Raw genomic sequence first — 27,841 nt, 5'->3', positions numbered from 1 at the left:
GCAGAGGTACGAGCGCTCTTAAAACGGGAGCGAGGAATGCTCCGACGAATCCTCCGTGTTGCGTAAGAATGCTCTTCTTCTTCTTGCGCGCGACCTTTTTATTAGTTAGAGCGCGCAGGCGTTTTTTGTGCGACGAGAGTTTCTTCTTTTGTTTCGGATTGAGTCGGACGTGTCCCTTCAGGAGATTCAACGCGCATTCGCACAAGGAATCGACGAGACTGTTGTCGGCGTGCTGTATGACGGCTTTCCTCTGACGAGGATTGCATATACTCAGAAACCGAAGAGCGTCGGCGTTTTGCTTCATTCTTTTCGACATGTTAATGCTCGAATGAATTATTCTAATCGCGATCATCACTTTTATACTCTCGGAATGTAGACAGTTTGTTTCAATCCTTCAAAAATGTCGGTACGTAGTCTCAAATCTTCGGGAGTCGTAGCTCTCAGATCCACCAGCAAGTATCCGTACCGCTGTTTGGTAGCGTCCATGAAACTCTCCTGCACGTACTTGACGCGTCCGGGAAAGATCTGTTTGGCTAAGTGAATAATTTGCGAATTATCTCGGGGATTCTTGAAGAGAACCATGTAGTGGGCATTGAGAGAAATGGTGCGAAATTGTTTGGAAGCCAAAAACAGATTCTGCACGATAAAGATGACGGACATGTTACGATGATGACTGGTTTTGGTAAACATGTTCATCACCCTGGTATCTCCGGATAACTCAGTCATGAGATCGTCGATGACGACTAGATTTCTGAAGTCGGGGTCGATCAGAGATTCCATGTCGGAAGGAAATCCTTCTATAAAGCGTATATTGTCCATGGATTTTCGCATGTCGTCGTACGCGGATTGGTATTCCCCGTAAAGCCATATAATTTTATCGGGCGGACCGTCTACCATCATATCCCCTTCCGCGATGAGTCGTTTGACGAATTGAGTTTTCCCAGAACCCGTAGGTCCCGAGACGATGGCCGTGTAGGGATGTGCGAGTCTCGCGTCCATGATAGTTTCTCGATAGCAGAGTCTACGAAGCTTTCGTTCCTTTTCAACGCGTTCCACTGATCGATAGATAGGTAAATACCTCGTATAGTAGGAAGAATTCCTTCCTTCTCCACGTCACCTACGAACCGTCTGATATCCACGCGCACACTGCCGCGGAATTGACACACGCTAAGGTATATATCTTCTCCAAGGTGAAGCGCGTGTTGAGGGAGACAGTGTGTCGACTCTTCGCGAAATTTGACTTTATCGTTAATCGACCTGGTTTGGTAAGACGCGAACGGTAGCGTAAGGTTATGGCACAAATTAAAGGAAGTACCCTCTCGATGTTGAGTGACGGTCAGTGCAGCGTTGGTGACGAGGAGTAGAGCCAGTCCGATCATGGGAAAGGTGGAGTATTTTTTCAGAGAATCTTTGCAGAGACATTGTTGCGCGTGTACATTCTCGACCTCCATCGTGACGTGAAACTACTCGGTTTTGACAGCCTCTTTATCTACCCCGTAACCGTAAGGTAAGGTGTCGAATCCTTCGGAGATCCACCTCTTGTCGAACACGACCCTGTAATCTTTCTTGAAAACGCGACTCTCGATGTTCTTGGTCTTGACGTTACGCACGATCTTGCGAGGATCCGTTACAGTCACTCTCTCTCCTTCACCGTGTAACGTTAATCCTTTGACCATTCGTTCCAGCGTCGAAGCGTTGACCAGATTTGAATTTCGAGCGTTGAGGGTGATACCTCTCACTTTCATGGTTGTTTTACCCGTATCCGTGGAATAACAATAATTTTTACATCCGCCGGACACGAAAGCGGTAATATGGTTCCCGTCGTGCGGGGCGACCTCGTCCGTCAATTGACCGAGATAATCGCCAGTCGGGGGCTCCCAATCTCCGGGGCGACTGAGGAATACGACGCTATCTGAAATGACAGAAACATGAGAATAGTTAAGAAAAATATAATTTGAAAATACGAATCATTAACAAAATAAAAACTATAAACTTACCCGTATCTTGGTACATGGCGCGATCACCCAATTTTTCCAGAACTTCGTACAATTTGAGTCTGGCGTGACAGGTCGTAAAGGCAGCGATAACGACGTTTGTTTTAGGGTTGATCTTGGCGAAAGCTCCTTCTTCTTTATACGTCACTTCGACAACCTCTTCGTTGACGAGTCTGATATTATCGACCGTGATGGTATCGTCCGTCAACAGCTTGTACACTTCGGAAGGATCGTCGTGTATAACCGTCTTACTCAGGTTGGATCTTTGGGCAAATTTTCCCTGTAAAAACAATGGAAGAAAAAGAGGTTTTTTATCTACTTTAAATATTTCAGATGCACGATATTTAGCGATGATACTCACCCACATACTGTTTAAACAAAGTTTAGCCAGAGATCTCATCCCGGGATTCTTCGCGATGTTGTCGGGATCCAGTCGTATCCCTTCATTTTCGTAGTAGTCGTCGACGTAACGTCCTTTATTTTCAGCCGTCACGCACCAGTCGGGGTACCCGCTAGCTTCTTGTTTCAATCGGAGGAATCGGTCGATATACTCGGTAAACAGGCCCCCAGTCTTTGTCTCTTTATCGTACACGGCGCGTCGTTCCCAGTGCCACACTACCTCGGTACTAACGATCCGGTAGCCCATCTCCACGGCCTTCTGGACTTCCAAGGTTACCCACGTTCCTCGGATGGTTCGCTCTTCGTCCGAATGAGGACAATAGGCCCGACGTTTCTCTTCCATACACGTACCGCACAGGGCGAACATCAACTTGCCGTGACATCGGGCGGGTAAAACGGGATGAAACAACCATCGCGGCGGCAGGACAGTGCATCGAATCAGGCCGAAGTAAGATGATACGTCGTCGAAATCGTTCGTGTAGATCTTTGGGAAACCGACGATGTACTCGCTATATTTATTCGTCCATGGGTAGAGGCTGATTCAAAGAATAAAAAGATCGATAAAAATTAAATAAATGAACAAATAATTGCAATACGATGCGTTATTTTGAATCGATCGATCGACTTACCTCGTAAAGTCCAGGTATCTGATGACCTCTCCGTCCGCGACTTCGTGAAAGAGTTTGTTCGTCTCGGTCCTGCCACCGTACAACGCTTCTCTACAATCCAAAGGTTCCAGATGGCGGGAAACGTCGATCCTTTTTCTCACGTCGTCGGGTAGATCATTCCACGTCTTTTTCCAGTCGTGTTCAAAAATTTCGACGATCTCGTAATCGGGGTAATTGATCTCCAACTGTTTCCTACGTAACAGAGTCTTCCTGTACAGCTCGGCCATTGGTTTCCCCGAGATGGGATTGATGGTATCTTCATCGAAACAGGACCTGCATCCGTGAAATAGGCAACCATGATAAGAATAGATCTTACGATTTTCGAGATCAATACCATCGGCAGTCACTCTTCCGTATAGCCGGGCTTCCCCACCATTCAGGGCGTGTAGGATATAAACGTCATCCTTCATCGCTTCGTAATTCAACCATACTATAGAGTCCCTAGAAAAATTCTGACCGGGTCCGTAACCTTGAGGAGGGATGATGGCGATGGTTTGGGGTGCTAAAAAGTTACGGCGCAATACCAGGTTACAGGCTGCTGCGATGGTGATGGGGTCTTTCAAAGGGTCTACCCCGGGATCTTCTAGACAGGTCTTGGTCACCTCCATGAACATGGTCCGGAACTGCATGCAACATCTTCGAAGGATATCGACGTCGTTGATACAGTATTTCAATAACTCATCTTGCAGAACCCATTCCTTTCCTTTCTTCTTTTCGTCTTCGTACCATTTTACGAACTCTTTTTCCCCCCTTCGGACATACCCTCCGGGTCGAAATCTTCCATGTCAGGTAGCTTCCCTCGGTAATTCTCGTTGGCTTTCGTGTTCTTCAGATGTGGATAAAATCCTTTACAAAGCTCTTGAATCCCGAAACTTTTCGGAAGCTTGGAAAGAGCCATGGGGAAGAAGTTTAAACTGTCCTTGAAGACGATGCCCGATTCAGGTACGGTGATGGACATGACTTTTGCCCCGTTCATGATGACGTCAGGTTTGACGTTATTGTCGTACAGATACTGGAGGATAAAGTACCCGTCGTAGCCCTTTAAATTATGAGCCAGACATTTCGCGCCTTTATGGCGTTCGTTCTTGAGAACCCACAGACAAAATTCTTCCATACAATCATTTCCTCGGAAGACGACTTGCTTGCCATCGCCGCAGAAGTCGCAGGCATCTTCGATCGGTCGCTCGGCGCACGTTTCGCATACTTTTTGCGCGACGCAGAGGCATGGTTTGTGTATTCCCGTCTCCATCTGAGATTCCACGTCGAAAAAGATGTAACTGAACGGTTTCTCTTCTTTTTCCTTAACCTCCACTTTTTTGATAAAACATCGGTGACCCACCTTAAAGTTTCCAATGCAAACGCGACACCAGATATCGGTACAGTCGTGTCTTTTATCTTTTTGGAGGTATTTTTGTTGACGACTCTTTCGCACTTTTCGCATTTGTAGTACTGGCTGCAGATTGTCCCGAATTTCTTGACGCTGGAACCGTCCGCTTTATGGTTCTCGTAACATTGGGGGGATTTGAAGTACCGATTACAGTCGGTACAATACGTCCAAGCCTCGATCTCATCGCTCGACTGACAATTTCCGGAGTGACATACCTTGCAGGTTTTCTCGCATTCGTGACGCCTCTTGTCATCGTATGCAGCCTTACACTCGTGGCACCAATAACTCCTGTTCAGATAAGCCGACATGGAGGTGATGAGATCGAAATGGTGGTTGTTGTACAACAAATAGATTCCTTTGGATTTATTCGGCCCTTTCCAAATTATTTTGTCGAACTGTTCTTTGGAAACGACCACGAGTTGATAGTCGGGGACGACTTGCTGGAAAGCTTCTACATGCTCTAATCCACACGCTTTAAAAGGCATCTTGACTGCCTCGTGGAGTGCCGCAGCGCGTGTCGTTTGGTGGTGCCCACCTCTCCTGATATCTCTCCAAAGCCGTTCCGTTGATTTCAGTTCATGGTTCGCCTTACCGGTTACGATGGCTCGGGCCAAACACATATTATCGCTCTGGTTGGAGATGGGTACGATACAGTACAAATTTTTCTTCTTCTCCTCCCAGGTCTGAAACATCGGTCTATCCGATCTCCCACCTTCCGGCATTTCCATATGCACGAAATTAATGTCCATATCGCTGTTCAATTTCACGTCCTTGTTGGATTGAAGCACGTGCTCTACCCTAGCCATGAACCTATCTATAGTGAGATCGTCTTTCTTGATGAAAGGTAGGGCTATAGGTTTATCTAAACCTGGAGCTTGCAGGATAATTCGCACCATATCTCTGGGACGGACACCGAGAGTCAAATTCTGCAGTACATCGTCTATAATCCCAGACAACAGAGGCAAAGCATCCAGAGCTACTTCGTCTAAATTTCTCAGTCGCAATCGGTAATCCGTAGCCGAGGCTTTGTATTTTTTGACGCGTTTCGTGTTCACGGCCTCGATGCTGTAGTATCGGGACAGGTCATCGGACTCTTCTCGCTGTTCTTCTTTCTCATCGAAGTTTAAGGGGTCGTCTGTCGTCAAATCATCCACACTGTTTTCGGCGGGGCGTTTACGACTCCCGGTTACAGCGATCTAAAAATAAATAAAAATACTCGATAGCTTGATTGATTGTCTTAAACTTTTTCGATTTTAATAACAAATAATTCATCCTGCGATTCATCTTAATCAGTTTAATGACACGTAAAACAACGAAACGAATGACTCGTGCTAAATAATCATGAGGAAGTTTAACTAAAACACCGTATTATGTTTCAATAACATAAAAAATGTAATTAAATCGATCGGAAATGGAAACGGAGACTATAGACCTAATAGTAAAATAAAATAGGCCCCAATAAAGCTATGATTATCATAGAGGACGCGCTTTAATAAATAAATCGTGATCTGATATCGCGAAGTGAGAATATCGCAAATTTGAACTGTACGTGCTAACATTACGGTATTTTTTTTCTTCTAATTTTCGCGATGAAGGTGTACTCAATCAATAAATTAGCTGACATCTCGCACCGTGCGTTAGTTAGAACATTACTCGTTTTAACATTAAAATCGAAAGTAGGCCCTCATTATATAAACCTATGAAAGATTGTATTAAAAGATGGCGCACTATCATAGTCCATTAATTATTCCCTGCGTGCAGAGGGTAGGATACTCGATGCACGCAGGGAGACTACACAATCTCTATTTACTAAATAAATCTAGCAAGATGAAAGAAACAATCTGAATTAAAAGAAAATGGTACAGTTAGGTCTAAAACATGCGCGATGATGTAAAAAAAAGTGGAAATTAGTGTAGGCCTATTTATTTAGACCTACGGTTCATTATTTATTTAAAAGAAGTTCACTTACATTTTCATTCACATCAGGGTTTTCACCACCCACCATCGGAACATTCCGTGCACTCTCCGTTTGATCATCCCTTTCCACTCCCCCGAGCTGAAAAATTCTATTATATGCCAAGCGAGTAGCATCCGTTTGCCAATCATCCTCTTGTATGATAGCTCTCAATATATCCACATTGTCAATCCTTCTAATTTCATCCTCAGTCATGGGGTCCATGGTTCTATCCATTCCACCGCATCAGCTTGAATCCAAGATCAGAATGACAAATCTTCTGGCTGACTTGGCTTTATATACTGCAACCCGAGACATCGAGTCTACATCGGTATTTCATCGGTACCGATATTTCTTCACTCGCAAGCCACCGAAATTCATGATTCTTTACGTTAATAAAAAATACACCGTGAATAGAAAATTTCGCTATCAAGAGAATAATATTGCAAGCCACCAAAATCATCGTAGGTTTACGTTGTAAAAATAAATAACCGTGAATTATACTTCCGCTACTGTACTTTTAAGAATCATGTTCGCGTAAAGCATGATGGGTGATAATTGCATTCGTAGTTTGTAACACAGTGCTTCTACTTCACTTCACACCTTACCATCATGTGGAACACTTCTTTGCATTGTACATAGTAGACCTATAATATGCAAGCTATTACATGTAATACGTTGTAATAGTTGACTGTGTAATATGAAAGTGAACATGGATTTAATACTGGACTGTCATGACTGTGTGATGTACCGATAGTGACTGGATAATAAATTATTTCAATTCGTCAGTCTTAAACGGAATTAAACCTACAGGAATGCTGTTTTGATGTCATTTACTGCCGACGGTAGGTCCATTATACGTAAACTATATTATATCTATTAAGTTATAATATATATTATATTATATTATTTTATACTTAAAAACAATAACAAGAATTTGTGGTGTTTTTTCTATTATTATTTATGGTTTAAAAAAACCCTTTTTGTAGGCCTATTTATTACGCGTATATTGTATAATATTGAACTTATAAAGTTGAGTGCTGTACAGTTAAACTTCCTTGTTGGAGTTACGTAATGGTCAAGGTCTCTATGTACATGATAATGGTCACTCTGTGCATACAGGAGGTAGAACAGGAAACTATTCAGGATTTGATATTACATAATAGGATCTGATATTATATTATACTTAAAAAAACAATAACAAGAATTTGTGGTGTTTTTTCTATTATTATTTATGGTTTAAAAAACCCTTTTTGTATGCCTATTTATTACGCGTATATTGTATAATATTGAACTTATAAAGTTGAGTGCTGTACAGTTAAACTTCCTTGTTGGAGTTACGTAATGGTCAAGGTCTCTATGTACATGATAATGGTCACTCTGTGCATACAGGAGGTAGAACAGGAAACTGTTCAGGATTTGATATTACATAATGGTCAAGGTTTGGTAGGTCTATGGTATGATGCGGTAATTTTCACATTAACATTTTAATTTATTTGTTTCATTCATTTTAACTTAATTTTCTATTTTACTAGATCTGTATTTCGTTTTATTTTAATAGGTTTATATAAATTAACACACACATATAGACCTATTATAGGCCTATATATTAAATAACAATTGTATATTATTTAAAATAAAAAAATAAATTGAATGAAATTGATTCAAACGAAATAAATTAATTCAAATGAAAGAAATTAAACTGACATAAATTATATTGAAATTAAATGAAGTAAATTGAAATGATTTAATTGAAATGAAATAAATTACATTGAAATTAAATGAAGTAAATTGAAATGAATCAATCCAAATGAAATAAATTAATTACAATTACAAAAAATTAAACAAATTAAATGATTACATTGAAATTAAATGAATTCAAATAAAATGAATCAATTCAAATTAAATAAATTAAACTGAAATAAATTACATTGAAATTAAATGAATTAAATTTAAATGAATTAATTCCAATGATATAAATTAAAATGAAATATATTACAAATAAATTAAATGAATTAAATTGAAATGAATTAATTCCAATGAAATAAATTAAAATGAAATAAATCACACTTAAACTAAATGAATTAAATTGAAATGAATTAATTCCATTGAAATAAATTAAAATGAAATAAATTACACTTAAATTAAATGAATTAATTCCAATGTAATAAATTAAAATAAAATAAATTACATTGAAATTAAATTAATTAAAATGAAATGAATTAATTACAATGAAATAAATTGCATTGAAATAAAAGAAAAGTGACTCTTTCATCATATTCATAACGTCACGTAGTAAATATTTCACCTCGTGAATATTCATGCAAATTAGCCACGCCCATCTCATGAATATGCTAATTAGCACCTCATGAATATTCATATATGCTAATTAGCACCTCATGAATATTCATATATGCTAATTAGCCACGCCCACCTCATGAATATTCATATATGCTAATTAGCCACGCCCACCTCATTAATATTCATATATGCTAATTAGCCACGCCCACCTCATGAATATTCAGCGTACAAAAAAGCCTACATTAACTACTATCCACACTTCAGCGCCTGCATACATAGTAAAGAATTACTGGTTGACACGAAGCTATGGAGAGGTGCGGAGAAGATTTAGAAGACAGTTTCCAAGAGCAAGGAGTATCCCATGGAAACATGCTATAACTTGCAATGTTTCACAATTTGATATGGGCAGTTTCAGAATGGATCCATGCCAGGTGTTATGTTCATTCAAGATAGGGCTTCACCTCACACTGCCAGAGCCGTAAGGCAGGGATTTCAGGAACTATCTTTCTATATAAAAGCATTTGTAAAGAAATTTTATGTTATAAAGACTGAGGTGAAATAATGAAGAGCATGTATGCAATAAATACTTCAAGCAGTGAACCTATTCATCTTGTGTTGTGTAAGTAAAACTATGATTACGTCGATCTTCGTTCAAATGACAATAGCTCCCAGACGCATCAACCTATCATCTTCAGATTATTAGATCAATAAGTTAACATATACCCCTTTCTATTTATAGTACAAAAACTATATTAATTAGCAATTTTATATTTTTGAAAAAGTCACATAGCCCGGTACCAATCATTTTGATACACCCTGTACTATGGAAAGTCTATCATTTAACAGCTACTTAATTGCGCATAACCAAACACAGAATTCATGTCGGCATGTGATATTGCCACCCCCTGGGGAGGTCAAGTCATCATTTTAATAACAATACGCTATTTGAATAACAAATTGGACACATGCTAATTAGGCATTGCCATTTCTAGATTTCTATTACTTTTGGGTACCAAAAAATGGCACGGTTCCTAGTGTTTCCCCAAACTTCGTCATCATCATAATAATATCATCATTAATTCATCATCATCGTACATGATAATTAATAACATCATAATCATTTTGATTTTTATTACCTTCTATTAAAGATGTCGGTTCAATGGAAAAACATGTGGTCCAGCTAATTTCACGACAACGGTGACTAATTATGGCGTGTGTTATACATTTAATTCCATTTCATCTTACCAATCACTTCCAGTGCAAACACCAGGTGTGTTCAAATAAAATAAAATAACTACTCAATATTGCATATAAGCCGCATGTGTTCGTTGACACTTCAATAAAACGAAAATCTAAATTTCTCATCTTTTTACATGCGTCACTTAATCATCTAGGGCCCCGGGGTAGGGCTATGTGGCTAAATTGTACACTTTCATTGCACCATGAGTACAAACTTAGTACACCTCATTTATTATCTTGCTTATCACGCATTTACTTCTGTCACCTCTAAATCAAGATGGCGTCCAAAACGGTCACCACCTTATTATTTCGATCATAACTTTCAATATCAATACGTGATCATGATGCAATTGGTGTCATTGAGAAGATAATTATTTTCTGTCAATTGTTTTGTATCCCATTAACCTTTTTAGTATTAAGGTGTAGAGAAAGTTATTATCTTTTCAGTGACTCCAATCGCGTCATGCTCACGTATTGATATTGAAAGTTATCAAAATATTGCAGTATGTGAAAATGGTGACCGTTTCTGACGCCATCTGATATTTAGAAGTAACGGAAGTTACTTTTTAGTATTAAGGTGTAGAGAAAGTTATTATCTTTTCAGTGACTCCAATCGCGTCATGCTCACGTATTGATATTGAAAGTTATCAAAATATTGCAGTATGTGAAAATGGTGACCGTTTCTGACGCCATCTGATATTTAGAAGTAACGGAAGTAAATGCCCAAGATTACACCACGAAAATATTGTGTCATGGAATAAGCAATAAAATGTTGCAATGGGGCTCGTCAATGAGATATGGCCCTTCGATTAACTACCCAGCAAACACAAAACGTTTTCGACATCATTCGCAAAAGGTTATAAAAGGTTGTCAGAAAACGTTTAAATGTCGGGTTTTATAAAGGGTATATTAAGAGTATAAAACGTTTTCATAACCTTAAAAAACATTTTTTGATAATCTACTGCTCAGCAAACAAAAATGTTTTACAGAAAACGTTTAAATGTCGGGTTATATAAAGGGTATAAAAACGTTTTAATAACATTCCAAAAACATTCTTGAAAACTTGATACAAAACATTCTAAACAGAATGTTATTTTGGAGTTGAAAAAATATTTTGCCAAAAAATGTTTGCCTAAAATATTTTCAATAACGTTTTAAAAACGTTTTCATGACCTTTATATAACCCGACATTTAAATTTATTAAAAGGTTTTGAAAAAACATTTTAAGAACATTTCTGTGTTTGCTGGGTTCAAATATTTTAACATAATGTTATTTAAGTATTGACACAATATTTGGCAAAAATGTTTGCAAAAATAGTTTACAATAACATTTTTTGAAAACATTTAAAAATATTGTTGTAGTGTGTTTTCATACAAAACGTTTTAAAACGTTATCATGACCTTTATATAACCCGACATTTTAATGTTATTAAAACGTTTTTACCTAAACCAAAAGCCAAAATATAACTTATTTAGAACGTTTTTAAAACGTTTTTGTGTTTGCTGGGTATAGCAATATATCGTTCAGCAAAAGAGTTGAGCATCCACCCTGAGATTGTTTCGCACAATTAGTCACTTAATAGTCATTGTAGGGTAAAATAAGTTTTCCCACTTTTTCACAATCATAATCTTACTAGGGGAGCTAGAAGCACCACCTGTGCACCCACAAGAACCAAACCAAGCCAACTTGTTTAGGTTCCTGAGATGACCCCAAAACATAATCAGGATGTTCCCAAAATATAATCTGGCCCAAAGGTTTTTTTGCAAGGTGGCCTCCAAAATGACCGCCAAATGCAGGCAACCAGGAGAGTTCATAGAGCCATTTACACAGAAGGAGCCGCTCTTCCTTCACGCCTGATCTCTTAGAAGATATCACAGAGGAAGAAGAGAAAGGTGTTGATGCAGAAGAAGATGATACTGTCTACATGGAATCTGACTTCTCAGATATGAAAGACTCTGACTGGTAAAATATTAGAAAGATGAGCAAATGGTAAGGTGGACACACGCTATCAAAAATGGCTTATTTATTTGTTTATGTCATTTTTGACGTTTTATAACATGTTCAATAGTGAGAAAAGAATACTTGTTATATATTTCTTTTTAACAGGTTTACATGTTTATGAGTAGAAAGCGGCGGACACCCGCTCTAGAAAATTTCCATTCATTCATTTAAATATCATTACTGATGTAAACTTATAATAGGGAGGAAACAATACTTAATTTTAATTGTTTTTTTGTCATGCAGGGTCAAAGATGTCTCAAGTTTGACTTTATATTTGAATGAATAAAGCATTAATATTTGAGAATTTAAAGTCATTTTTAGTATTAGTGCCAATTTCGGCGGACATTTTAGGTGCCATCACAGAAGTATACTGGTGGCGGGGATGTTTTTTACCTTTAACTTATGTTAGAAGTATATTAGGCCCTAAATTAAGCCCAAGAGTTATACTTTGGTTCAGATAAGCCCCGATGTATGATAACTTTTTTGCAGTATTTGGCGGTATTTGGCGGCCATTTTCGGCGCCATTTTAAAAATACACTGACTCTTGGGACTTTTTTTAGTTTATGATGGGCTTTTTAATTACGCTAAAAAGGTTAGTTTGGTTCAGAAATAATATTCATATATGGTCATTTATAATGATTACCTGCATTTGGCGGCCATTTTGGACGCCATCTTGGAAAATTCCCCCTTGGGACCAGTTTATTTATTTGGGAACATCTTGATTATGTTTTGGGGTCATGTCAGCTCCCCTAGTATCTAATTCAATTAGTGTTTTCCAAAATGTTCAAAATATCTGCCCATAGACCAAACAAAAGTGTTATAAAAATGTGCTTTCGTTTTCTGGATATCCTTTTATTAATACTCGTATCAATCAAATTTTGGTGCATCTTTGTGAGCTATTTTAACATGGGCTTGGTTACTATGCACTTAACAGATTCTTTATTTTAATCTACGATAGGCCAAGCCCGAGGATTAAGTGTTGTCCTTAATGCAGAGCAGTTGTCACACGTAGCAGCACCTCGAGAAAATGCAGGCTTTAAGCTGCTAGTTCATCCAAAAGATGAATTTCCAAATATGCAGGATTTTGGTTTGGAATTGGAGCTTGGCACACATTCTGCGGTACGCATAGCAACCAGAAAGGTATACATGTTTTGTTTTGTTTTTCCTTCAGAGGTAAATGATAAATTACATAGGTTTATTGTGGTCGATGTTATGCAATGCAACTCCCGCTTTGATTTTAAAACAGTTCTCTAGAAAATCAGATTGTGATTCTGTGGCTTACTGTGAAGCGGTAATAGGCCAATCAAATTAACAAATCTACCCACCCCTAATTGCAACAGAAACCATTTAATCAACATTCATTTCAGAAAAATATATTAAAAAACATATTAAAAGTCACCAAAAGTCCAAGTTGTGGAACAGTGCCTAATTTGTATAAATCCAAAATGGCTGGTTATGCAGGGGTGAAATTTCAAATTTGGTTGTTAAAAACCATACCATTGTATTCCTTTCGTCACAAGGATTCAGAAAAAGTATATTTTGACCTATCTCCGATATAAATTTCTTGAGTTAAGGGGGGAAAGGTCATGTGTCAAAATTGGGATTCTACAGGGGGACACAAATTAAATAATGCTCTGATTTTGATCAAAAATGGTTTCATATTGCTCCGCTTGCAGAAACATTTAAAAAAAGAATAGTTTGCCATATCTCAGGTGGTTTATTACCTTGGTAACATGGTAAAAAAAGCGCCGTGATTTATAGTGCGCTACGCACATGCACAACGTCTAGACGTTGATCCACAATTCTTAGTCAGTGGGAGTGGTCTAGTTCGTAGACACATTTTTGATTGGACAATCGCAAGATTTCGGGTGCCGTTTATCAGGCCGTAGACGACCCCACGTCATCATGCGTCTTGATAATGCCTTACACGCTTGTAGAGGTGCGCGTATGTATCGCGCTGTATGCGTAGACTAGTGCGGAATACGCGACGCGCTAGCAGTACGCGCAACAGAATACGTGAAGTTGTAAACAAGTTTCGTTCATTTTATAATGAGGGAGTTTTTACTTAGTTTTTGCTTTAAAAAATTGTTTACAGTTATTAAAATAATATTTAACTGACTAAGAATGAGAATAAACGATAGGAATTTTTATTTTGCCTATCCTCTACCTATGATAGACGACAGGCAGGTCCAATATTTTTATATCGTCTATCACACGGTAGAGGATAGGCAAAATAAAAATTCCTATCGTTTATTCTCTAAGTCTCAGCACACTTTACAGATAACTTTTAAAGAAGATCGAATTTCATTGAGACCTATTGACCTTGACCTATTTGGTGATGTTACCTATGTAACAAAACATCCAAAACAATGCAACTTTTCTCATTTTGATTTAGTGTTGCCAAAGGAACAATTTGAGACCAGTTGGATTAAAATTGGAACATATTTCCATTGTAAACGACTTGGACCCCAAAATGTGACCTTTGACCTTTTTACCTATAACTCAAGAACTGTATGTCGGAGACTGGTCAAACTATTTGTCTTTCTGAGTCCTTATTATGAGAGCAAGACATTGGCATGGTTTTAAAAACAATATTTGACCAACTTTGAAATTTCACCCCTGCATAAGCTGTTATTTTGGATTTATGCAAATTAGACATTGTTCCACTGCTTGGATTTTTGGGGACTTAAGTGGTGAAATAAGTGGTGGGTTGAAACCTAATTTTCCTTTATTTGATTGGCCTATAACGCAGGCCGATCAGATTCATGATAGTTGACCATTACCAAACTTAAAGTACAGGTATCGGGAAAGAGGAAGCGACGAGTTGCCCCAAATCAAGGCGCCAGCTGATGACCGGGACACCTATTGCGAATGTGTATCTATTTTGGAAGGTTCATGTTTGTTTTGAACGTGTATGGGCCGCATCTGACTAGTCTTGGCAATTCGTGAAGAAATATCCCATACATAATGTCAAGCCTGTAGATAGTAGACTAATATTCATTGGTTTATTATTGAATGTTGCACTTGATTGATTGCTTGCTTGATTGATTGATCGATTGATAGCCATAATACAGGTACATTGATAGTATGGAAACTTCTATTTGAATAGCATCGTACATTAGATACATCGACAGTATTGATTTATTCTATTAACATGATTAACATGATTAAGCAGGGTTGGTATCAAACTTCTCACAGCTAGTTGTTAGTTGGCATAGTGGTAATACAATGTGATTCACAACCGGGGGTCCTGGGTTCGATTCCCAGCTCTGCCTAAAATATTGCAATTTCAGAACTTCTGAATTTCTTAACATAGTGAGTGAGACTGCCCCACCGCTCTAATCGGGAAATATTTAGTGACTGCTGAGAGTCGAGGACAGCTCAGAGAAGGTAGGTCATGGTTGTCACATTGTGTGAGAGATGAAAACTTTATTGTGGACTCATATCAAGCCTCAGAATCTGAGAATTTATACTGAACATACTAATAAAATACCCTTTTTCCTTACAGCTGGAGCTGTTACCCGCGCCACATGGAACTTGTGTAAAAGGTGCAGAACAGCGGCTGGAGTATCTGGGCAATTATACCAAATCCAAATGCTTAATTGAATGTGAAACAAACTTCATAGTCCACAACTGTGGGTGTAGGACGTATTACATGCCAGGTAATCATCACCCTGACCGCTTAGCATATGCAGGGGGAGGAGTGGAGGTTGTAATACTTTTGGCGGAACGTGAAAATATGTGATCACCCATGTAAATAGGATAGCAACGTCAGCACAGTAATCGGATAGCATCGTTTGCACAGTATTTTTTATGGGACCTGGGAGAACATCAGACATACCAAATTGCATTCTGAATACGAGGAATGTCCTCATATCAAATAAAAATTCGCTTTATAATACAAATTGTTTTGGCAAATATTTTTATTTTATTGATATTTTTTATACTTTTGATATTTAATAGTCCTCGACATAAACTTTATAAATCTAATGTGTTGTAATGATAGTGTATGTTGCTGGGAGGAAAAGCCTCCATCATTTGAAAATGTTGACCTTTAGTATTGAAGAGATACAATTTTGCCATAAAATTTGCCATAATAATTTGCCATAAAATTTGTATGATATCGCAAATCTAAAATTTGATATCATAATTTAATATGTCTGATGTGCTCTCATCTCCCACAAACATATTATGCAAACGTTACTATCCGTTCCCTTAATTAAGTACCCTAAAAGCTAAACTTTTTGACGGCAACCATTTTGATATAATGTTATTTGGCTCTCATTATTTCAGGACGTGCCCCCTTTTGTAATCCTCGAGATCTGATAGAGTGTTTCCATGCCAAGAGTGGTAAGGCAATTATAGTCTATGGTATTTAAAAAAATAAATAAATCAAGTAAATATTGCACCCGTTTTTCAATACTTCATGTTATAGATTAAAATGGGCAATTACAGAAAATAGATGCACACCCCCTATATAGGAGTTAGTATTTCCAGACCTTTCGTCCAGTCGCGATTGTTGGAAATCCAGACTTTTGAAGTGTCCAAAGGTGAAACAGAAATCCATCAAAAAATAGTTCAAAATAAGAAATCCTCAATTTGAGAATTCATTTGGGACATTTCCGTTCATTTAATTGCATTTCCAAGCTTTTTTCCAGTAACATCAGCAATTGATATTCCAGTCGTTTTCAGAAAGCAAACCTGGAAATCCAGACATTTCTTTCATTGAAAATTTACTCCTCTATAGGGGGGTATGCACTTATTTTCTGGAATAGCCCAATTGACAGACACGTTGTTTTTCTATTTCTAGATGAATTCAACGGAATCAAAAACACTGTTTGTCATCATTGCGAGAATTCTTGTAAGCAGACCATATATCCGACGACAGTATCGCAGTCTACATTCCCGTCATATAGTGTGGCAACAGCTTTGAATTTACTCGAGGATCGGACATATCTGGAAAAGGCTTTTGCTGAAAAACTAACGTAAGTCAAATAATATTGCTTATACATACCTGTCATTAAATAATCATTATCCTGCTCATCTCATATCTATTTTGTAACTCTTCACTTTACAGCGCCATTTCTACAGCAGCCTTTTGGGATGAATCGTGGAATTACACGCTTGATCGATTTCCGCTGTTGTTAAGTAACGCAGCCAACAAGGATGGTAAAAGACTCCAAGAATCATATCCCGAGTCGTTTGATTTAATAATTGGAAACCTTACTGGTACATTATTTTCCATGCAATTTGATCTATTATATGAATTGTCCGAATACACATTCATGGAGGTGGCATATCGCGTCGACGCATCCGTCGGTTCCAACGCGTACATAGAAATATCGTCGTATATGGCATCGGTATATAGCGGGCTGCTGAAGCAACGTTTTGGAGATGGTCTTAAGCAGGAATATTACTCCAAAACGCAAAATGCTTCCTTTGCACAGTTTGTTGACATTATATTTGAAGAATACAACATGGAAGAAGTATTTCATAATGTCTTTCAAGAAGTGTATCAAAATATTCACGAGATATTACTCCCAACTGGAAGACGTATATATGAAAGTACAGATCTCAAAAGTTTGACCACACAGTATCTAAGGTAAGTCGTATAATGTGTTGTTGTCTTAAAAGATACCAAACGAAAGCAAATTTCCATAATTATTACAAAACGTATACCGTATTTATTCCTGCTCTCTTGTTCATTCATAGGGAAAACATGGTCCATGTCGATATATTCTTTGGAGATCTGAAAGTGGAGGAGATCAAAGAGCAAGTGGACTACGAATTTTTCCAATTTATTTGTAAGTATATCACTATAAGTTTCCAAGTACATCGCTAATTTATTTGATTCACCGGTGTAGCCCGTAAACATGGAAAAGGCACAAGCCTCAGAAAAATGCAAAAGCAAGAATGGGAAACTAATAAAAAGCATGCCTACCTGCACTGCGTCAATAAACAAAGAAATAGACTAAAAAAATAAAGAGATATATAGAAGGGAACGAAATCCATTTCCAAAATCCAATATTACAAATCGGCATTTAGTAGAGCGATGCGATATGTTCTTCGGAATAGGTCAAAAGATATAAGTAGCCCTTTAAACGTCAAGAGTTGCGATAAAAGCTTGACCTATTCAATCTTCATGTGTAGCTTAACCGGAAGTGCGGCAAATATTACATCGACACGCGAAGTTTGTCTTGCTCACATAGGGATTCATCGCTCCTTTTGGCCAAAGATATTTTCCATCACTGATGATATTGTTTGTGCCGTCAACGTACTGGTTTTCCAAGCATTAATGTTAGGGTTGGAGTTTAGGGTTATGATTAGGGTCACGATTATTTGATTCCGCTAACGCTTAGTATTAGTATCAGTGTTTAGAATTAGGAATTTGGTATTCAAATAAGTAGTAGGGTTAGTCGTTAAGAATAATGTTAATTTATGGTTTTATCATTTTCTGTTATTAGGTGACTGGGGAGGTGCTCTTGGACTCTTTTTCGGTGCCAGTCTTCTCTCGTTTATTGAGACGATGGATTTCTGCTGTTGTAGGCGATTTTACCCAAAGGAAACTATTCAAAAGTAATGATTCGAGGCACGTTATCGACAAAGCATCGCCTTCAGAACGAGGCACGATGGCTCAACGGTTGGGGCGTTCACCTCATGAGGTGCAAAATGGGGAGTCGATACGGGGTAGTCATACCGGTGTCGTCGGCAGCCCAATGGTGTGACATAGCGAGCAAGTCTCGCTACTAGAGTGCTAATCTCGCTATTAAAGTGCTAATATTAAGCACTATACAACATGCCTCAAAGTGCTAAAGGCCCATACTCACCAAATGGTTACATACTGTGTCTCCGGTGTTTAACCGTATTTTGCAAGAACTAAGAACTAAAAATCCATCTTGGAACTTACTAATAACTTACAATAATGGGTGGAGGTTAAAACGTCAAACAGTGATACAACTGAATACCTGAGTGGACGAAGGGCCCAACTCCATCAAAACTGTTTTTGAGATATTAAGAAAAAACTTGATATTTGGAAAAGTTTTATAGGCAGAATGTTTTTACCTTTAATACATGAACATACAATATTACATACATTCAGAATTATATATGATGTTTCCATGGTAATGGTACAGGTCTTAATACGAGCTGGAGTTGGGCCCTTCTTCCACTAATATACTGCAAGTGCCAGTTCCGTAAGCAGATGTCTTATAAATAGCTACAGAAATTTGGTAACTATCCAAATAGAAGCATGTAATATGTTAACAAGAAAGTTTATTGTTGTGAAAAGCAGATTTCATGGATGAACAAAATTCCTCTTTAACCCAATATTTGTGGAAGAAGGGCCCAACTTCATGGAGTTGGGCCTTTCTTCCATAAAAACCATGATTAAGTGTATGTGGAAGACTATTTAGAGAGTGGATTTTGGCTCATCTTTCACACACAAGGAAGAACAGTCTGCAAGCAATAAAATGCTGGGTCTAACTCATTTTTGTAAAAAATTGGAGTTGGGCCCTTCTTCCACTCAGGTATTCAACTATAATGAATCATACCAGTTTGAATTATTTGTTGTCACTTAATAGATCTCGGTACCAGTCTGTTTGTTTTCTTGTGTACCAGCGATAACAGTGGTTAGCTTCTTGAATTTATGAATTGTTATGGTGCCTTTTATATTTCACACTAAATATAAAAATATAAAAAGCCTATAAAATCTAGCAAGATGTTTCCAACATTATCAGGCTATGGGTTGCCCTGACCAATTCCTAAATGACATAAATATTTTTATGGGAAATGTTTTTTTTTTTATCAGAAGGTGCAAAAAAGTCACCAAGCTTGGTTAAAAAAATTATGAGCATACTTCTAGGTTAACGTGGCTGTGTACTCTAAACATTGTTCTTTCGGAAAATTGAGCTTTTTTGAAATGCATTTACTTTGTTATGTTTTTTTATAAATACATGGAAAGAAAATCCAGATTTGTTAACTCCAACTGCTCTATTTTATGGATTTTATTTCATTATTTCACTCGTTTCCGCAATTTAAAAGGAAATAAAATCTTTGTTTTACCATCGGGGTACACGCGCGCAACAACACATCGCGTTTTGTAGTCGCGCAATTTGTTAACGCACAGATACGCTACGCATACACAACGCTTATCCGCATGCGCGGCGCATCTTATGGAAGCACCACGGAAGCACTGATTTCACACAAACCTAGCGGTCAAATGACTCCGTTCTAGCTGATAAAATGTGAATTTTTGCAAGTTCTTTCCCCCGATATAAACATCAAGATATGAATAGATTTCGCCCAAACTTCTGAAGGGGCTGTTGATTCACCCGAATGTTTACGTAATGTAACGTAGAAAAACGAGAAATGTCGCATTATCCTGTGAGCTTCGATCAAAGTGCAAAATCTGACCACTTTAAACTTCAACGGCCTTTATTTCAATGTTCATTTTCTCGGTAAAATGACGATTTAAGTACACGATAACTCAATAAATACAGCATATATAGGTAAGCAATATTATGATCATCATAAAAAGCATGATCAACTTAAGAAACGGTTCTCTATTTTTTTTTATGTTGGTCTATATCCGATTTTAGGCATCATATTGTGTAAATAGGCGTTTGTGAATTTTAAAAAGTTCATTTTGATGCCTTATAAGGCCAATATCAAAACACTAAAAAAACGTTTTTGGAATGGTGCCTCAACACTAAGAAAAAAACAAAACAAACATTTTTGGAAAGAGTGTTTTTTTGTTGTGATGTACCGAACAAAAATGGCCAAAAATGAACTTTTTTGTGATTTTCATCATAATTGTTGTTTTTACACCAAATCTGTATTTATATTGAGATTCATTGATGTCTTACCTTTACAAAAATGTATACTTTTATATGTCTTGCGTGAATAATTGCAAAGTTATGGCACTTTTACTACATGCATATATGAGAGTACACAGTCTCCTTAAGGCAACAATTAACCCAGAAGTATGCTGCACACAATGTAATTCATTTTTAAAATAAAATATCAACTTACGTGACAAAGATGGAACAGACAGAACATTATCTAGCGCTGTTTAAAAGGCTCTGTATTAATTTCCTTTTATTATAAATCTGCTGTGTCCTAGCAGGACATCGGTCAATATGAGACATTAAAATGAGAAAATATATAATAAATAAAGAAATGGAGCTCAGACAAACTGGCATTATGATAAAGGAGAGAGGAAATCAGAACCGTACGGATTCGAACCAGCGCGCACTGACATGTCGTTCAGCTCACCACCACACGCCACAACAGCTCATGGAGGATCTGCCGGCGAATTGAACATGTAATGATTTTATTCTCTCGTAAATGTCTCACGGCCAATGTAAATTAATTATAAATTGAGAGGGCGGCCTATCTGCTGTGTCCTAGCATTACATCAGTCAATATGAGATATTAGATATTAAATGCGAGGATCCAGAGGATACATGCCTAATAAATAAAGAAATGGAGCTCAGACAAACTGGCATTATAATAAAAGAGAGAGAAAATCAGAAATTCGGATTTCTCTCTTTTATTATAATGCCAGTTTGTATGAGCTCCTTTACTTAATTTTCTTTTTATACATACACCCAGGGTTCTACCAGGCAGCTCTCAAACTGGGAACCATTATGAACTTTCTGATATAAACAAGAGAGTTTCCACACATGAAGTTGAGTTCATGAAATGTGGAGCCATTTTGTTTTTGATCCCGGTGAACGCAAGGTCACGAAAGGTCATACAGGAGTAAAGAAAAGCCTACACTTTGGTACTTGCGTCCTTTGAATCTGCGTCTTTGTGATTCACTTGGTAATTTCAAATTGACTTTAAAATCTCATCTGTTTAAGATTGCTTATGACAATTATTATTATTATTATTATTATTATTATTATTATTATTATTATTATTATTATTATTATTATTATTATTATTATTATTATTATTATTATTATTATTACTTTTTGTTACTTTTAAAAATTAAAATATCGCCTGCATGAATCTTGTTCATATGTGTCTATTAATTACAGTGCTATTAGAAAAATTTGTAGCGTTCTACATCAAATTTCAATTAACAGTGAAGTTTGAAATACACATTAAAAGACACTGTTTGCCAAAGCCTGCATGTCCATATCAGGACAGAGACAATTTAGAGTAATTTGGCCATACTGTCGCCGGCAAAGAGGTTTGAATTATTGCACGGTTTAATGGCACTTCAAAATATAATTTTAATGCTCAATCAAAGCAACGATTAACTATGCATTATAATTTGGCTGACAGTGGGTATGCATAGTGCAGTTTTGTCCACGGCAAATTCACCGTGACCTTTTCAGCCATAAACCCGCTTAGTGAAGATTAAACCGAAATATGCAGTACTAAACCATTATAGTAATCGATTGTCCAATGCACATTTCTTATCACGTGATAATATTAATCCAATGAGCGATCGAATTGTCCGCTACGGTCGGCTAATCTAATCGATAATGACGCTATTGACATGTACGGGTGGAGCTCCACTGACTGAGTTTTGGGGATTTTTCACTGGTTTGCTATCATTTACTCATCAAGGCGCTCCACCGTTATTATAAGGACTATGCTAATAATTTAAAGATTGACATGTAGAAAATAAACCATACTTGATTGACAGAAAGTACTAAATTTGTACCTATTACGGTTTGGGTGGCACTTCTCTTCCAAACGCGACCAAGTCAGGGCGACCCGGTGAAGCAAAATGTGCATTGGATTAACACGGGAGTTTGGATAAGATGGTAGATTTCCTTTCTCATACAAATGCATGCTCCCCCGTGATTAAAGCTTGTACCGGATTAAAAATTCAGATATTTTGAAAAGAATAAGTAATTGAAACATAGAGCAAGTACTAAAATCAGAGCTTTTATACTTTTGATATATGACGCTAACTAGTTCATCTCCTATACCCTACAGCACAACGCTACTAGTACGGGTCAATTACCTACATTTTGGCAATAATACACACATAAATATATAAAGACATGTTTTTGCGTTTCTGAGCTATCAAGGAGACATGTGATAATCAGTCATAACAAAATTGACATTTCTTCTAGAAAATATTATTATGTCGCCACTTTTTCAGTAAACCACGCCCTGTGTTGATATATGATGTGTACCCAATGACCGAGTTATATACAGATATACAGTTAATTTGCTGCACGAGACCATTCGTTACGTGAATTTCAACGCTTTACATCTATTTAATAACAAAACACTCCCCAATGTCAGAGTCGTCATTCTGTGTAGTCATCACTTTTTAATAGGTAACAACGGTATATTTAGTTTTTAAAGCTAACAAAACACGCGATAACTTGCCATACAAGATGTTTTCAAATTCGCAGTTTGACGATTCTTCTAAAAGAGACACGTTTGCAGTAAATATGGAATTCCAAACACATCTTGGCGCAAACTCCGACAAAAACTCAACGCTGACGTTTCCGTCATCATACAATTCATATCCAGCTCAGGCTCAGACATGGAGGAGCCAAACTGAGTCACCGGGAGAACAGCATTTGGAAGCAAGTGATACAACTTGTTCATCGTGTTTGACAAAGTACACACAAGAAACCAGTTTTTCAGGTTTGAAATATGTTGGACAGAAAGGCAATTTATTCAGAAGGTAAGACTGTTAACAGTTGTTATGTTTGATGTGATAATTTATCAGTTTTTCTGACAAAACATATAATTTTCAATCCAAGACCTGGAATATACCAATAGCTATTATACTAAAGCTACTTTAGCTATTTTTAACATTGATTTTTCTTTCTTTAATATCAATTTTTTTTAATCTTTTTCGACCTTTTTGTGTTAATTTTTATTCTATAAATTTGTGTACAAATTGAGGACGCTATTTATATATATTTTCAGTTTAATTTGGCCCAATAATATGAGTTGTTCTTTTCTTTTCATAATAAAAAATTTAGAAAATTTCCTTGCCATTTGTTGCTCATTATTCTGATGTTTTAATGTCATTATACAAAGTATCTACCCCTTATGAAGATGCAAACAAGATTTAAGATAAATAGCGCTTAAGAAATGTAACAGTTCTACATGCTATCAAACTACCGCGTACCCTAATCATTACAAATGTTGAGTGTGGTCGACAGTTATATCATTCGAACGATTTGTTTCTAAGAAACTACAATGTTATTCTAATAAACAATGCTAATGGCATAAATTGGTTCAAGATTTAAACTCCAGAATACTGTTTTGGAATTTGTTTCCACATCACGCAGTGAGGGATGTAAAGCAAAATACTTAAAAAGCATAGGATTAATCAAGCAAGATGAATTTGAAGCGATGGTTTCATGAATTTGTTTGAAGAATCATGGTCATATTAAGGGGGTACTACACCCCTGTGGTAAATTTGTGACTACTTTTGCATTTTTCTCAAAAATAATAACACACTGGTAACAAAAGTTATGTATATTATTGGGGCAAGGAATCCAATTACTACACTGAAATTTCAGTGACTCAAGATAAGCGGTTCAGTATATATGATAGGAAATGAGGTACATCCTAGCGGTACCTTATTTCTTATCATAAATAGCGAACCGCTTGTCTTGGGTCACTGAAATTCCAGTGTAGTAATTGGATTTCTTGCCCCTATAATATACATAACTTTTGTTACCACTGTGTTATTAGTTTTTGAGAAAAATGCAAAAATAGACACACATTTATCGAGGGTTGTAGTACCCCCTTAAAGGTATTAATCGATATGCATCCATTAGGGCGTTCGCGTAATGTATTTTAAATGTAGCAAAAAAGAAAGAAAGAAAAAAAGAAAGTATTATACAGAAAAAAAAAGGTTTTTTTTAAATGAATAAGTGGTAGGATATTAACACTTATGACAGATATATTAAATGCCTGCATTATAGTTTAACATTTTCCTTCCGACAATTGGCCCTCTTTTTTTTTTTTTTTTTTTTGCAATGGTGCAATTAAACTTGGTCAAGGCTTTGTTCTGTACGACTTCACAGTGAAAGATGCTAACAAATTGCCACCTGTTTATCACAACGGCAAAACACACGTTAGACTATATTCTGACCCTACTACATACAAATGGATATGCAGGTTTATAATCATCAGTCACACTTAATGAAGCAAGTGCATGTCAATATTGGCATAATTGAAAAATGGCCAAGTCAAACGCCCATTTGCAAATGTCAATATCGGTAAATCATGCCCTTATATTATAACATCATGTTGTTATTAAAATAAAGCTTTTTTGAGCATAATGTTATATTGAACTTAATTAAATATCTTTACCGTTGTGTAAAACCATAGTACTGTGGCTGCTGCTACCTAGGGATGAAATTGACTAAATCCTTTCCGATGTTCTTAAATTCATGCACATCTATACGACACCTCGGTAGCTGTCTTAATCTTATGATGTATTTGCTACTAAGGCTACATTTCCATCTGATGGTTCACCACCCAAAAAGGTTGTCTTTCAATCCGCTGATTCCCAACACAAAAACTTTCATTTACAAGGGGTCGTCAAGAAACAAAAGTTTCCAGTTACTTGCACCTAACCTATTATACGTATTATAGCCATGAAGGTGAAAAAACTAATTCCGGGCATGCAGTTTTATACTTTCGGCTTTCGTTTCACATTTTTTTAATTATTTGTAAGTTGTAACATACAGTGATTCACAGATGGAATCCGTATGCCGGTATTGAGACAACATACCGAAAAGACCATCAGCTGCACACGATCTATGAGGTTGATGTACTACTTCATACCCCCTGAAACCGTGCATGATAGGAAAAAAGAAAAAGGGTCTATAGCGGCAACATTGTTGCAGCGGCAAAATGACGTCAGATTATATATCTGAATCTGATCGTTTCGTATTCATTCCAAATAAAAATTCCTTTAAAAGGAATAGGGTGGGCAAATGAAAAATTGTCAAGAGAAATGAAAGTATGAGTAAGTCTTCACAATTAAAAACAGGGAAAATATGACACAACATCGATTTCCAATGGTGGAATAACACAAAACGTATACCCAAAGTTAAAAGAATTGTTAACTTTATACGTTTATACGTTTGTTATTCCCAATTGGAGGTTGTGTCATATTTTCCCTGATTTTAATCTTATCTATTGCTTATCCTTTGTTCTCTGCTGGTCAGTTGGAACAGATTTTCCCTGCTTTATATTAACCCTTCACATCATAACAGAAGACGTTTTATGTTAACATTTTATATAAAACAGTGTTATAAAACTTTTGTAGATAATAGTTATTTAAAACATTTTTGTAATCATACCTAGAGTTTTTTTTATCATCAGATAGAAAGACTTCTGCTCATCTTCTCTGGTGAGACAACAGGGCTGGGGTATCTTTCCATATCAAAGTTTAAAATCTGTCATATCAATTTCCTCAATATGTTGTTTTGAAACAACTTATGAGGGGAAAAGTTTGATTTTGCAATATTTCGATATTATTTTTTTAACTTTGTAACTTTATTATGATTAACATAACTGTATTTCAAAGCGTCAAATTATATCATTATTTTGTCCCAACAAAAATAATCCAGGGAATAAGATATTCATTCATATGTTTATTTATTTTATTCAACCTGGGCCACATCTACTGGTGCACATGCATTCTAATAATTTGTCTATAATACCTTATACAAGCATCAGCAAGATTTGAAAAGTAAATAGCCTGTGTACACACTGAACACAATGGTCAGCTGTCAGTATAAAATGATATACTAAGTATATGACCTTCACGATGCTATTAATTTAGCCCAAAGATTAGGAAAACTAGCAAAACTGGTGAACTGATACTGTTCAAATAAAACATCTGCAAATCTTGCTGCAATTTCCAAATAGTATTTCTATTACTTAAATAATTATTTTTGTTATTTCTTTTAATACAAACACATTACTGCCTATGACGACTTTATCGTATTACTTACATATCAAAATCAAGTAATAATTACAAAACTCGCCGTAAACTATCACCTCTGTGGGTGTTTGGGATATAACCGGCACGAATATTTTCTCAACACTGCAGTATGTGAAAAAGTAGGTCAATAGTCAGAGAATATAGGGTGGGTGCGGCACGCCGCACCCACCCAAAAAGATAAGCACTAAGCAGAATTAATTATCACTCATACTTAATGAACCAAACGCGTGTCAATATTAGCATAATTGAATAATGGCCAAGTCAAACGACCAATTGTCAAAGTCATTTGCGAAGGGTCGATATATCGGAGCGTGTTAGTGAATTATGCCCGTATCCGTTATTTTGTTATAATTGAAACACGTTATACAAAGAGGCTCTAAAAATATATATGTCAATCATTTCCATTGTGGATTTCATAGGTAACGGTGTATATAATTATACTGTATATCTGATTTTAGGGTTTAATTTAGTATCAAGTCAAAACGCAATAAATGAAATAAATAAGATGAAATAAAATTTGGACTTCTTTTTTTTAATTTTTTACTGGAAAGAGAAGAAAACCAATATTCTGATTCATTTGGCACGCCACGCTCACATTCAAGCAGGCCATCAAGCTTGAGAACATCCAGAAAAGAGCTCTGAGAATTATCCTTGGGTCCAATTATTAGAGAATAAAGGTATTGTTTTTAGCCGCTGGAGTGCATCTATCGTCTCATATAACACGGGCGACATCATTATTTTAAGTAAAACAACGAGGCGGAGCCGAGTTGTTTTACGCCAAAAATAATGATGTCGCGTGTTATATGAGACGACAGATGCACGACAGCGGCTAAAAACAATACCTTTATTCTCATTCTTAAACACTTCAATTCAAATTCAATTCAATTCAAATATCATAAGTATTACAAATTTCAATCAAATTAAATTCTACATTTTACAAG

General features: G+C 36.8%; 2 protein-coding genes across 2 annotated transcripts; one reads left to right on the top strand and one right to left on the bottom strand.

Annotated features, from left to right (window-relative positions):
- Positions 1–1,463: 1,463 nt before the first annotated feature.
- On the bottom strand, positions 1,464–3,675 carry LOC140172547 (uncharacterized). Its single transcript, XM_072195691.1, has 4 exons — positions 3,023–3,675; positions 2,356–2,929; positions 1,998–2,274; positions 1,464–1,912 (listed from the first exon to the last, which is right to left on the bottom strand). The coding sequence occupies exons 1-4, from the start codon at positions 3,673–3,675 to the stop codon at positions 1,464–1,466; spliced, it is 1,953 nt and encodes a 650-aa protein (XP_072051792.1).
- Positions 3,676–9,119: 5,444 nt separating this feature from the next.
- LOC140172545 (acid-sensing ion channel 1A-like) lies at positions 9,120–19,525 on the top strand. The gene is made up of 9 exons (XM_072195690.1): positions 9,120–9,181; positions 9,852–9,973; positions 12,903–13,084; positions 15,453–15,606; positions 16,238–16,294; positions 16,755–16,929; positions 17,022–17,546; positions 17,657–17,748; positions 18,409–19,525. Exons 1-9 carry the CDS (start codon positions 9,120–9,122, stop codon positions 18,522–18,524), a joined length of 1,485 nt encoding a protein of 494 aa, XP_072051791.1. The 3' UTR covers positions 18,525–19,525.
- The last annotated feature ends 8,316 nt before the right edge of the window (positions 19,526–27,841 follow it).

Source organism: Amphiura filiformis, chromosome 16 (genome assembly GCF_039555335.1).
Source record: "Amphiura filiformis chromosome 16, Afil_fr2py, whole genome shotgun sequence".
NCBI classification, from domain to species: domain Eukaryota; kingdom Metazoa; phylum Echinodermata; class Ophiuroidea; order Amphilepidida; family Amphiuridae; genus Amphiura; species Amphiura filiformis.
This window is presented reverse-complemented; position numbering and strand designations above follow the sequence as displayed.

Bases quoted from the DNA above. Each gene is read 5' to 3' on its own strand.
- LOC140172547 (XM_072195691.1), bottom strand. From the start codon at position 3,675: ATGTTCATGGAGGTGACCAAGACCTGTCTAGAAGATCCCGGGGTAGAC. The intron at 2,930-3,022 runs GTAAGTCGATCG...TCTTTGAATCAG, and splicing joins AGATACCTGGACTTTACGAG to CCTCTACCCATGGACGAATA. The intron at 2,275-2,355 runs GTGAGTATCATC...TTGTTTTTACAG, and splicing joins TTTGTTTAAACAGTATGTGG to GGAAAATTTGCCCAAAGATC.
- LOC140172545 (XM_072195690.1), top strand. From the start codon at position 9,120: ATGGATCCATGCCAGGTGTTATGTTCATTCAAGATAGGGCTTCACCTC. The intron at 13,085-15,452 runs GTATACATGTTT...TTTTCCTTACAG, and splicing joins TACGCATAGCAACCAGAAAG to CTGGAGCTGTTACCCGCGCC. The intron at 17,547-17,656 runs GTAAGTCGTATA...GTTCATTCATAG, and splicing joins TTGACCACACAGTATCTAAG to GGAAAACATGGTCCATGTCG.